Source organism: Phocoena sinus, chromosome 4 (genome assembly GCF_008692025.1).
Source record: "Phocoena sinus isolate mPhoSin1 chromosome 4, mPhoSin1.pri, whole genome shotgun sequence".
NCBI lineage: Eukaryota > Metazoa > Chordata > Mammalia > Artiodactyla > Phocoenidae > Phocoena > Phocoena sinus.
The window spans coordinates 76,221,649-76,234,827 of record NC_045766.1 but is presented as its reverse complement, the minus strand read 5'-3'; the positions used below and the strand labels follow the sequence as shown (position 1 = coordinate 76,234,827).

General features: G+C 49.3%; 1 protein-coding gene across 4 annotated transcripts in view; it reads right to left on the bottom strand.

Moving 5' to 3' along the window:
- SEMA5B (semaphorin 5B) overlaps positions 1 to 13,179 on the bottom strand; it is a 124,464-nt gene that overhangs the window by 33,997 nt on the left and 77,288 nt on the right. For all 4 annotated transcript variants that reach the window (XM_032631621.1, XM_032631623.1, XM_032631624.1 and 1 more), the window contains exons 2-3: positions 7,600 to 7,802; positions 2,315 to 2,414 (exon numbers count right to left, since the gene is read on the bottom strand). In XM_032631621.1, coding sequence (XP_032487512.1) covers positions 2,315 to 2,414; positions 7,600 to 7,753 — 254 coding nt within the window. In that variant the 5' untranslated portion in view covers positions 7,754 to 7,802. The remainder of the gene's footprint in view (positions 1 to 2,314; positions 2,415 to 7,599; positions 7,803 to 13,179) is intronic.

Here is a 13,179-nt window from a genome sequence, read left to right as displayed (position 1 = left end):
TCCTGGTCCATACAATGGGGATAATCACAGAACCTACTGCCTGGGGTTACTGTGAAGATTACACGACTTATTACGTGCCTGATTTACTACACGTTTTAGATGTCTTACTGCACATTGGACACATAAAATAGTGCCGGGCACATGGCAGGTGCAGAATGAATGGCAGCTTTCAAAATGCTTCCACAAGGTTCAGAGCAAAGGCACCAGGATTCTATTATTTATTTATTTAATTGTCTAGTTGATTTACAATGTTACAGTAGTTTCAGGTGTACAGCATAGTGATTCAGCATTTTTATAGCTTATACTCCATTTAAAGTTATTATAAAATATTGGCTTTATTTCCCTGTGCTGTACAGTTTACTCTCGTGGCCTATTTATTCTATAGATAATAGTTTCTCTTAATCCCCGACTCCTATCTCGCCCCCCTCCTTTCCTCCCCCCACTGGTAACCAGTAGTTTGTTCTCAATATCTGTGAGTCTGTTTCTGTTTTGCTATATTAATTCGTTTGTTTTATTTTTTAGATTCCACATATAAATGATAACATTCGGTGTTTGTCTTTCTCTGTCTTACTTATTTCAAAGGCATCAGGAGTCTAAAAACTATATATGTAAAGCTGGTGGACTCTGAATCAGGTGGAAGGATGGCGTTAATGTCAGTTTCCTGACTGCAGTGTTGTATTATGGCTATGCAAGATGTTACCACTGTGTGGGGGGGAATGGGGTGAAGGATATAAGGATGCGATCTCTGTATTATTTCTTACAACTGCACGTAAATCTACCACTATCTCAACATAAAAAGTAAAACAATGATTCTCTTTGCTTGGAAAATAAGGTCCACACTCTTGTATACTTGCATATGTAGAGATTACTTTTGAGAGGACATGCAAACTCACCACAGGGCACGCCTCCAGTGAGGGGTCTTGCTTGGTGTATAGTGGGCTGGCCCTGCTTTTCACTTTTGTACCTTCTGAATGTTATACCATAACACACATCAATGGTGCAAAGTAATAAGTTAATTTCAAAATTAAAAAAATAAAATGCATTCAGCCCCAGCTTCTTAATAGCCCTGTGATGTTGGCAGCATCACATAACCCGGACTTTACGGATGAGGAAACTGAGGCTCCCAGGTCAAGATTACCCAGGACAAGAACGCAGCTCATCTGGTCCAGAGCTCCGTCCTCGACTTGCCTCCTTTTCACGTGGCAAATGAAGGGGTGGGGCCACTCAGGAAAGCCCAGAAGTCAAGGATGGTCAGCTACACAGTGGAGCCTGGAGGCATCCAACCCAGTGACCATCCTCCCTCACCCCAGACCTGCTGAATCAGAACCTCTGGGGCGGAGAGCTTCTGAAAAACAGCAGTGCAGTTGGAGGTGGTAACGTGGGTTGGCAGAAAAAACTCTAGCCCTGAGGTTAGGGGACCTGGGTTCTCGTCCCCAGACTCTGTTGTCATCTTGTTTACGTGGTCTTGGGAAGGTCACCTTCCCCACTCCAGCCTCTGCTTCCTCATGTTGAAATTGAGGACAGTTGGATTAGGCCAGTGATTCTGAGACTCCAGTGTGCATCAGGCTTACCTGGAGCACTTGTTAAAACACAGGTTGCTGGGCCCCACCTCCAGAGTTTCTGACTCATCCAGTCTGGGGTAGGGCCCAAGAATTTGACTTCTAACAAGTTTCCCAATGCTGCTGATGCTTCTGGTCCCACTGGAACAGACCATCTCTAAGCTCCCTTCCCTACCGGAGCTGAAGGTCTATGATTTTGAGGACTCTCTCCTCCTACTCTGCTCTGTAAAGTCTCTACAAGTCCTCCCTAGAGTGTATTACCCCTTGAATACCAGACCTGGGCAGTGGGGCTAACTGATATCAGGCAACAGGGAGGTGAGGTCCTTCATAAAAGAAGCACATGGCCCGTGTCCCATGTCCCAGGTGCAGGCAGCCAGCCCGCCAGCAGGGGGCTCCTGGGCACCTTCTCTGCATGGGGAGGACACCAGCTAGGTAGGTCCTGGCAGGATGGCAGGGACAGGGGCTGGGAGGTTGCCAGCAGGCATTCCTGCCCTTAATAACTACCAGACCCTGAGGAATGCGGCTTGCTGAGATCTGGAGGTCACTTCCTTCCCACCTCCCCCCACCCACCCATCCACTGCTTCCTTTCCTGGGGGACTGACGTTCAGACAGACACAGAGAGGGCCTGGTAGGGTGGAATAGGAGCCCAGGGTGAGGGTCTGCCCACAGAGGGTCATGCCAAATGATATCCCCTCCACTCAATCGCTTAGAATTGATCCCCCAGTCCTGGCCCCAACCCTCCTGTACCTCATTACCTGGCTCCCACGATGAGCTGGTTTCTGGAAGGATCCAGAGCGAGCTGGGAGAAATCTTGGGCTCCAGGGTAGGTGAAGTTAGAGACCCATGGCTTCAGATCTGGGGGAGGGAGAAGCAGCCATTTGGTTACTGTTGGCCCAGGGGCTCCCAGCTGCACCAGCATCGGACCCAAGAACGGAAGGGCTGCAGTGAGGCAGGGGCACCCCGGAGACCTGGGTTCTGCCTGCCTACCTCTGTGAGCAGCCTGCTGGGGGACTGGGAGTGGGGGTGGTGTCACTGCTCCTGCTTTGTTCCCTAGCTCAGAGAAGGGCTCCACCCAACCCCTAGCTGCACAAAGGGACACCTGTAATCATCCTTGACCCCCCGAGACCCTCACCAGCCACACCAAACATACTGGCAAATCCTGTCCGTTCTCTGAAATCCATCCATCTCGCCCTCTGCACCCTATCCCCCAGCCAAGCCACCATCATCTCTTGCCTGGACTGGTGCCAACAGCATCCTAACTGGCATGGCTTGCACTCTTGCCCCTCCAGCCCATTTCCCACAAGGCAACAAAGTGATCTCTCTAAAATGCAAATCTGGTTATGTCACTCTCTAGCTTAGAACTCTTTAATAGCTCCCAGTTTCCTCCAGGAAAAGTCCCAACTCCTTTGGGTTCTGGCCGCACTGTCCTCCCAAGTAGAATGAATGCCTGGCACATTAGTGATCTAGTGATCCACTGAAAGAATGAAGCTTCTGCTTATACATTCCCCCTTAAACCCTCCACTCCAGCCACACTCAACCAGAACACAGTGCACATCTCCAGATCTATCCCTCAAGAGCCTGCAAACCTTTGCAATTCTATTGTTCCTCAGTGGAACAATTCCTGTTTGTCCCCACCCCACCTCCTCCAAGAAGCCTTCCCTGACTCCCCCACACAAGGTGACGGGCTCCCATAGACCTCTTCTTGACTGCCATCAAAGCTCCTATCTCACTGGGTGTCTAATCTGGTAGTTTGCCCTGGGGGACAAGGACAATCTTGCTTCTGGGAGCTCTAGCCTCCTCCCAGCAGCTGGAAGTATTTGAATGAATGTATGAATAATCGTCAACTCCCTTTTGTACAAGAAGCCTCAGGTTTTCAGACAAGACTCCACAGAGGTGGAAGGAATGGAAGGTGGGTGGGCAGTGCCCATCTCTGTCTCCAAGAAGAATCTTCCCAGCCAAGGCCAAAGTCTTTCATGGGGACCAGGTGGGCAGAGGAGACCTCCAAGCCCTCTGGATGGATGGGGCAGTGGTCTGGAGAGGGTACACCTGGGGAACAGTGCCCAGCTGACTTTCCCTCCAAATGGAGAACCACTTCCCCCATCTTGGCTCACAGCCTCTTAATAGCTCTCCTTCAGCCCCTTCTTCATGGATGTGAGGGAACTGACCAGTAAAGAGAGAAAGCTGTGGGGCAGAGGAACTTTCACGCCGATAGGGTAAAGATGAGGGGAATGTGAGGAGGCCCTGAGATTTCTTCCTCACAGTGTATTAGTAACTGGCTCCCAGAAGGCCCAGAGTAGTGTGTGTGTGTGTGTGTGTGTGTGTGTGTGTGTGTGTGTGTGTGTGTGTGTGTCATCCAAGGGAAATAAATCAGTGCTCATTATCCCTCCACTACAGAGTAAAAGCAACGCTTCATTTCTGCATGGCAGGCAAACACTTAATCGCTCCCTGGAGAACTGAAGGTTTTGCGAGTTGGATGTTTTTCAGAAAACTGTGATATGGACGATTAAAAAAAAGGAGAAAGAAAAACTACAGCAAAATGAAGCAAATCCTTCGTGTCTGCCTCTGCCCTCAGCAGGTGACTATAGGTTGGCAAGAACCATCACGAAGTTGCAATGGCATTTGGGTGATCACAGTATAAGGAGTGGATGTGGAGTCGGGTAGGCCGGGTTTTTAGCTGACCTCAGGGCTGCTCTCAGAAATCCTGATAGGATATCATGGTACCTTAGAGACTAAGCCAAGGGTCCTCCTTCTCCAGGAAGCCTTCCTGGATTATAACCTCTCCATCCTGATCTTATTTTGTTCCATATTCTCTCCACCCTTCGTGTTCCATTCATACTGCACGTTTTTGTCACTCTGAATGTGCTCATCTGTTTTCCGGGTGGGGTGTGTGTGTGTGTGTGTGTGTGAGAGAGAGAGAGAGAGGGGTTGCCATCCCCAGCATACTGGGTGCTCTCCAATAGTAGCAACTAGCTTGCACTTTAATCCCCTTCTTCCATTCTGACAGGGGTATTCCAGATGTGGGCAGCTGAACAGGGGAAGACGTGGCATGACTGGTCTGCGGCAAACCAGGAGAAACTCCATCTGGAGATGGCTCAGCTCAGCCTTCATTCCAACCCTTTCTTGGGGAGAAGGGAGAGGAAGAGGAAACAGGGCAGGAGCCAGGAAGACAGTGGGAGGTGGGGGTGGAGGAGGGGGGGCGGTCCCTTCCCGTTTCTGTCCCTCTTTCTTACCCCGAAGTGACTGACAAGGGCAAGGGGGAAGGGGCAAGGGGGGAGACGCAGCGGGCACAGCGAGGTGATCCTGGGGGAGCTGTCTTTGGAAGGGAGCCAGCTTCCTCTTATTACACAGGCAAACAGGACCAGAGGGAAGGCTGTTGTTAAAACACCGAGCACGTTCTGAGCTCCATGTGCAGTGAACGCTTTGGACAGTGACTTTAAGAGAAAAATGACATTCTCCATGACGTGCCTGTGATTTTAATTATAGTCAATTCAATTACCCACTTTGTGGATTAACCACTGCCAGTGTTAACTCCATACTGGCTTCTCCCTGCCACCTCGAAAGACCAAGCTGTGTCAAAAGGAATAACGTGCAGGCGGGAGAGAAACACAGGTGGATCCCCTTAAAAGAAACCCATAGGAGAAAATTTAACCTTACAAAACAGAAAAACGTCTGTCAGATTCTGCAACTGGCAGCTCCTCTGGGGTATTTAGGGGTTATTCACAGATCAGCCAGGTGTCAGGGGAGAGGGAAACTCACAGCTACAGGGTCAGAAGCCTACTCAACTGTCAGAAGTAAAATGTAACATCTGGAAGCTGGGGGTTGGTGCGGGCTTGGATTATGGCAGCTTCTCTGGAACACGGCATCACCCAGAACATAGTCACCCAACATGAATGGAGTCCCTAGTCTGTGCCCAGCAGAACTAAAGGATGTGGGGAGACAAGAGGACCAGCCCTCATCCAGGACTAACTGCACTGGGAGACCAAAGGGAGCGACATTTAAGGAACAACGGGGACATGAGTACTCAAAGGAAACTTCTTCACCTCTGAGGCCCCGCAGCGTCCAGCTCCGTGCCTGGAGTCAGGTATTGGGTCAGGGGCCCAAGAAAAATTTGGCCAATAGACAGGAAAACCCAAAGCCAGCAGAAAGAGGGAACGGGTGAATTTTGGGGAGGCCAGGAGGCCTGAGGAGGAAAAAACAGAGATGACGCCTGTCTCCAGGGCTGTCAGTCTAGGACGGACCATCTCTGCTCACCTGGGGCTCAGGGGATTTCTTAGTCACTCTGTGTCAACTGCCTATGTCACTCTGGGCCTCATTCCTTCCTTCTGAAAGGGGGCGGGGTGGGAAGTCAGGTTCATTCAAGTAATTTACAGCTGAAGATCAGAATGGTGTCAAGGAAGCCAGGCTTTCAAGGAACACATCCTCCACCTCTCCACCCTCCTCCCATCACCAGCCAGTTTGTTCCAGTACAGATCAGCCTGGCTGGGTGACAGGGATTTCCCTGCTCTCCTTCCATTGTCCATGGCCCCAGGATCAGCCAGGCCAACCGTGCCCCAGCAAAGCCCCTGAGAAGAAAGGGCTCATTAGGAGCTGCCACAGGCAGCCCCCGCATGGGGACACGCTCAGGATTCTGCTCCTTGGTCCCTCCCTGCAGTGACAGCCTCCAGGAGCCATCAGAAGTCAGAGGGTGTGCGTGCGTTTTGTAGGTTTAAGGACATTACTAATTTGCTCTAATCCACTTAAGCCTTCGAAGCCTCAGATCCCAGCTCAAACAAGACAGCACGGAGAAGACAGCTGGAAACCCTCCTCCCCGAGACAGGAGCCAGCCCACAGCTGGGAATCCCACACATCTGAAACGCCTCCAGCCTCCCCACCTCGCTGCCCCAACTCCTATCCATACTGCCTTCCCCACCCGCCGAATCCCATGCCCGCCTCGGTCTTATGGATTCATTTCTCCACTCTGGTTTCCATCTTGCCTCTCTCAGCTGGCTGTGTGGAATCACAGAGGATGGGCTGCCACGCATCTGACGGTGGACGCACCTGGTCCCTTTGCGGCGGGGAATGGGAAGAGCCCGGGATGGAGTCAGGAGGCAGACGTGGAGATCTGGCTCTGACAAGTCGCTCCAACCGTCTACACCTCAGCCCTCCCCATTTGTAAACAGAGGTGACAGCCCTTGCCCTGCCTCGCTGCCAGTGTTATTGTGAAGAGGAAATAGGATGGGTGTTTATCACTTAAGAACATGGGGACCCCTGAGACCACATCTGCAGATCCCAGTGTGAGCTCCATCATGGAGGTGATGGATCCTGAAGTGTCGATGTGGTCCTAACACCCCCAGTGACCACCAAACTGGCTAATAGGTTGAGGGAGAACATGCAGGATGCTCCAGGATTTGTGTTTTGTTATGATTTTAGATTATCATCAAATGTATATACTAATTTTAGAAACTTATTGAGAACTTATGGACCCCTCAGAATATGTCCAGTGATTCACAAACTCTAGTCTGGGAAAGACTATGATAAGACACTCTCATGCCCTCCCTTGACAGAAGGAGTTATTTGTCATCAAGGCCCCTTTCCCTGGGGGCTCCCAAGGCGCCAAAGACAGGCATCCCTGCAGCCATCTTACAGCACAGGGAACCTTTCCAGAGATCTCTAGGCACTTCCTAATGAGTGAGTCAGCTTCATTCTTTCCCAGGGTAGCCAAGAAATAGAGCTTGTGCTTCCAGAAGAGCTGGAAGCACAAGATGACCAACCAACCCTTGGCTACAGCACCCCGGGCACCTATAACCTCATTCTCCGGCAAAGGAATTCCAGAGAAAGACCACCTCCTCCCCCAGGGAAGAATGGATGAAGGGCCTGAACAAATTGTCTGGAGACTAAAATCAGATCCCTCGAGCCCATGGCTGCCCATCCTTCTTACATCTATCCCCAGAGGAAGAGTCTCCCGTACCCTACAAGAAATGACTTCCAACAGCCAAAGAGACACTAAGTCCTTCAGGACACAGTCATTGCAAAAAAGGACCGAGAGGGAAGTGGCTCTCACCTGCAAAGGCCACGATGGGGTGTTCCCTCAGGGAGCACAGCTGCTGCTCACTGCTGGGTTCACTGGCGACATCCTGGGAGCTGGCGAGGTGCACCACCAGCAGTGTGAGGCTGGGCGGCAGCAGGGTGATAGCCAGGGGTCCCGGGAACACCATGGTGGGCCCCTCTGTACTCTCAGCTCCTGGAGGCAGGCTGGGGAGAGACCTGAAATGCAAACACTCACTCTCACCACACGCTCCCTCAGCAGCGCCCACCTCTCCCGATCTCCTCCGTGCCTGTCGGTAGCCCCACGGGATCTGTTTGTTTGTCTGTTTAAATAAATTTAATTTTTTTTGCAATACTTAAGAGTTTGCTCTGCTCTAGTAATGTAAAGTTATAGATCATACCTTGAAAGCTAATTTCCCTTGTAATGGTATTCTGGACAAAACTGACAAATTATAGAGATTTTTCTATTATGATCCCAAATGGCTTAAAATTTATTTTAATGATAAAGGTGGTATCTTAGGGATTTTAATAAATGGAGTTAGGACAAGTGGGTAGTCATTTGTAAAAAGATAAATTTAGATCCATAACTCACACCAACTAGGAAAAATTCCACTGGATGAAAGGTTTAAATGTTAAGGATAAAACCAGAAAAATACTAGAAGAAAATGTGGGCAGAATTCTTCATAACCTTGGAGTGGAGAACCACGACTCCAAATCCAGAAGGTATTAAAGAAAAGATTGACAAATTTAACTACATAAAACCCACAAACTTCTGCATGCTCCCTCTCTCCCCAAAGCAAACATCAAGCAAAATCAAACGGCAAATGGCAAGAAAGGGAAAAAGATTTGCAGTTCATGTCAGAGACAAGGGGCTAATATTCCTAATATACAAAGAATTCCTGAGAATTAAGAGGAGAAAGACCAACAGTCCAGTAGAAAAATGGCAAAGAATATAAATACAAACAGGACTTAAAAATATGAACGACGCTATTCTCACTCATAATAAGAGCAACACAAATGAAAACTTGGACTGAGATATCGTTGTTCACCTGTCAGTTTAGCACATATCCAAGTGAGATGACAGCTCTTGGTGACGCAGTGGAAAAAGGGGCGCTCTCATGTACTGCTGGTGGGTGGGCAAAATTGTACAACCCGATGGAGAGGGATTTGGCAACATCTGGCAAAACAACAGAGGCATTTACCCTTTGACCTAATTCCTGGGAGTAAAGTGGTCGCCCGATCCACAGCTGTGACCAGTCTGAGATAAGATAAAATGAATTTGGAGAGTGGTTTTTAAAACCTTTATAGTAATTTGACAGAGCAAATTTTTTTTTTTTTTTTTTTTTCGGTACGCGGGCCTTTCACTGTTGTGGCCTCTCCCGTTGCGGAGCACAGGCTCTGGACGCGCAAGGCTCAGCGGCCATGGCTCACGGGCCCAGCCGCTCCGCGGCATGTGGGATCTTCCCAGACCCAGGCACGAACCCGTGTCCCCTGCATCAGCAGGCGGACTCTCAACCACTGTGCCACCAGGGAAACCCGACAGAGCAATTTTTATGTCTATTGGATGTAATAACAAAATATGTGGACTTGTATTTTGCCTAGATTTTTTTTTTCAATTCACTCCTCAAGGAATTTGCTTTTATTGAATTTTACATAAGTATCCATCTGCGACAGATTGTAAATTGAAAGGTAAAACCTGCTCCTTCACCACAGTTAGTTAAGAAACAAAAATAGACTATAAGCGCACCTGCACACAGGCAAAGTGACTTATGCACAAGATTATTCCTTGTGGTATTTTTTGAAATAACAAAAGACAGGAAACAACCAAATATCCAGCAACTGGAGACTCCCTAAATAAGCCACGCTATGTCTTTGGAAGGGAATATGATGCAGCTCCAGAAAAGAATGGGGGTTTGCTCCAGATTTTGCTATGGAGGAATCTCCAGGTATATTAAATGAAAAAAGAAAGGTGCAGAACAGTGTAATAGCACCTTTTGGGTAAAAAAAGAGGGTAGAGGACTTCCCTGGTGATGCAGTGGTTAAGAATCCGCCTGCCAATGCAGGGGACATGGGTTCAAGCCCTGGTCCGGGAAGATCCCACATGCCGCAGAGCAACTAAGTCTGTAGGCCACGACTACTGAGCCTGTGCTCTAGAGCCCATGAGCCACAACTGCTGAGCCCGTGTGCCCAGAGCCCGTGCTCCGCAATAAGAGAAGCCCCCGCTCGCCGCAACTAGAGAAAAACCCGTGCGCAGCAACGAAGACCCAACGCAGCCAAAAATAAAAATAAATAATAGATAAATTTCTTTAAAAAGAGGGTAGAAATAAGAATATATATTTATATTTGCTGTATTAGCATTACAATACAATGGAAAAATAAACCAAAACTAATTCTTTAAAAAATGGTTACTTAAAAGTAGCAAAATGGTGATCCAGTCTTCTCAATATATACCTTTTTATTTTATTTTCATTTTTGAATATTAAATATGTTTAATACCTATTCAATAAAAATTTTAAAAACCTTTTAAAAATTAGTGTTGGTTCCCTGAAACTTGTAATATGGAGCTGCCCAACGGTTCCTCTGGAGCCTGACCAGACCCTCTGAATCAGTTCCCGCCTCTTTCCTTCCCCGGGCCATCCAATGTGTCACCAAGCCCTGTTGATCCCACATCCCTCACATGTCCTTAACCCACTCAGTGACCTCTTTGATGTCACTTTCATTATTTGTGAAGTGAAAGGTTGAACTAGATCAGGGATTCCCCGTTGGGATAGGAGCAAATCAGAATCACTTCCACTGGGGGCGGAGTCCTGGGGCCAGCAGGTAAGTGATCCCAAAGGTGATTGTGATGAGCCTCCCCAAGCCCCAGAGGCCCCTGGGTTTCCTTCATGCTCTTTTTGCTCCTAACCCCTCCTCTCTCTTCCCTCCCTACTGCCACTACTTACTCAAGGTCTGGAAAGCTACATTAGGATGATTTTCTTCTTAAGTTTCCTCACTTGTGTGTGCAATGGTATTAAAACCTATCACTGCATTGCTGCAAGGCTTCCAGAAGTACCCCAGTGACTACACCGTCCATGCACCCTTACCCTACCCCATCCTGCACCCGACGGGTCATTAGTCCCCGGAGCACCTCTTTCATTCCTTCATTCTCAGGCTCAATTCTGTCCCTCCCCAGGAGAGCCTGGCCATCTCTCTGAGCAGAGACCCTCTGGGAGGGAGGTTTGGCTCAAACTTATTCCCTGAAGCGATGTTTCACACACTTGTTCACTAGAACTTATTCCTCAGCGCTAAGCTGGGTCCTTCCTGCTGCAAAGGGCTTGGCACTGCTGTCCTATCCTGGGTGCCCATCATCTCCTTTCCTTGACTCTGATTCCTGGCCTTGGGGGAGTGTGGAATCAACAGGCAAGGCCAACCCTCTGGAGCCAGTCAACCTGAGTTTAAATCCCAGCCTTCTCCTTACCAGTTGTGCGACTCTAGGAAAAAATACTTAACCTCTCCCTGCCTTAGTTTCCCCGAATTGGGAGTGAGCATAACAATATCAACTCCCTCAGCAGTTGTAAAAGTTAAGGGAGTTACAGGTGGCTATATCTGTGGGTTCTGCCTCTAACCAACCGTGGATCGAAAATATTTGGGGGAAAAAAATTCCAGAAAGTTCCAAAAAGCAAAACTTGAACTTGCCATGCTCCCAGCAACTATTTACATAGCATTTGCATTGCATTAGGTATTATAAGTAATCTAGAGATGATTTAAAGTATATGAGAGGATGTGCATAGGTTATATGCAAATACTACACCATTTTATATAAGGTAGTTGAGCATCGGAGGGTTTTGGTATGGCCGCGCTGTTTCTGGAACCAATCCCCCATGGATACTGGAGTGTATTACCTTTTTTGTTTTTTTTAAACATCTTTATTGGAGTATAATTGCTTTACAATGGTGTGTTAGTTTCTGCTGTATAACAAAGTGAATCAGCTATACATATACATACACCCCCATATCTCCTCCCTCTTGCGTCTCCCTCCCTACCTTTTAAAGGCCTAGAACAGTGCCGGCAGAGACTGAGCATCAATTAGAGCTATTCTGGTGCCCTGAAGGAAGAGGAGCGGGGAGGACTGGGGAAATCCCCTTGCGCCCTTGCGGTGGATGCCTTTTATTCTTTCCTCCACTCTCCCTCCCCCTCCCCGTTCTGTGTCTGGACTGCATCGGGGCCCCCTTCCCTCTGGTCAATAGGGGGAACTGGCATAAGATGGGGAGGGGGAGGGAGGGAGGGAGGAAGGAGGGGCCGCTGCGTCCCTCCACAGAAGGTCAGAGCTCATTCCTGCAGCTTCTCGGCCTCCAGGTTTCCACAATCGCTCCCCACTTCCTCCCTTCAGGCCTGGGGGTGTACTGCCCCCTGGTTATCAGCCCCAGGGTATTGCACAGTGAGCCTTCCCATATGGTTCCCCAAACCCTTCCCACACCTCTGTCAACAGTTCCTTTATTAAACTGGCCTCACATTTCCCAGTTTGCGTGTGCCATCTGTTTCCTATGGGGACCCTGACTGATATTAACACCTAATTGTCAATGTTCAATGCATATGCAAGCATACTCTTTTTAGACCTCAGCTGGGGCTTTTCTTCCTTTGGCCTCTCAGGACATGGAAGGTGGTAAGGCAGCTGCCCTCCCCCCATTATTCCCAACCCTCCCCCTGCCCTACGCTTCTTTCCCAGGCCTCCCTGCCACTCCCAGAGTCCCCAGGTCTGGCCCTCTGCGTGGCCAGATTCTGAGTGCCCCCAGCCTGAATTAGGAGCACATCCTAGGCCCCTTCTTCTCCCCCAGGCCCCAGGCCTAAAAATACCTAATTTCCGCAGCAGAAGTTCTGCTCACATTACGGTTTTCATGTAAATATGTCCTCCAAGTCCCTCCTGAATCAATAATTGCTAGATTAATATCACTCTGTCCACCTGGCCCCAGCACAGCACATCTGCTGCTTGAGGAGAAGGGAAGGGTACACGGCATAGGAATGAGGGCGGGAAGGACTGAGGGCAGAACCTGGATTCCCATCTCCTCTGCTCAGGCGAGGGAGGAGAAAAGAGGGAGAGAGAGCCCGAGCAGTCGATGGACATGTAAGCGGCTCGCAGACCACAGTCACCCAGAGACAGGCAGACTCTGATTAGGGAGCAGACAGGAAGAGTCTTTGTTCCGGTGAGGGTTCTGATCCTGAGGCTGCGGGGTGTCGGAGGTGTTGACTTCACAATGCCACAGGGGCCGTGCCCAGCCTATTTGACAACCACCTTCAAGGACCTCCTCTGCCCTTGGCAAAGAAGCCGGGAGATCCTAAGAGGGGTACAGAGGAGGGACAGAAGGAACCGGGTGGCAAGGGATGGGGCCGGAGCATGGGGTGCAGATGGCCAGGGCTCCGTGAACCAGGGCCTGGAGATGCCAGCAGAGCAGGGGCTGCCATAGTGAAAAAAGGAGGCAGTTAACCTCCACATCACTGAGAGGGTTACAGGGTCTGACTTCTTGAACCCTTTCTAGATCCTTGGGGTGGGGCCTGACTTCCCAACTCCCAAGAATTCCCCATCTTTGGAAATGATCTACCCCCCCATCCACACGTTAAA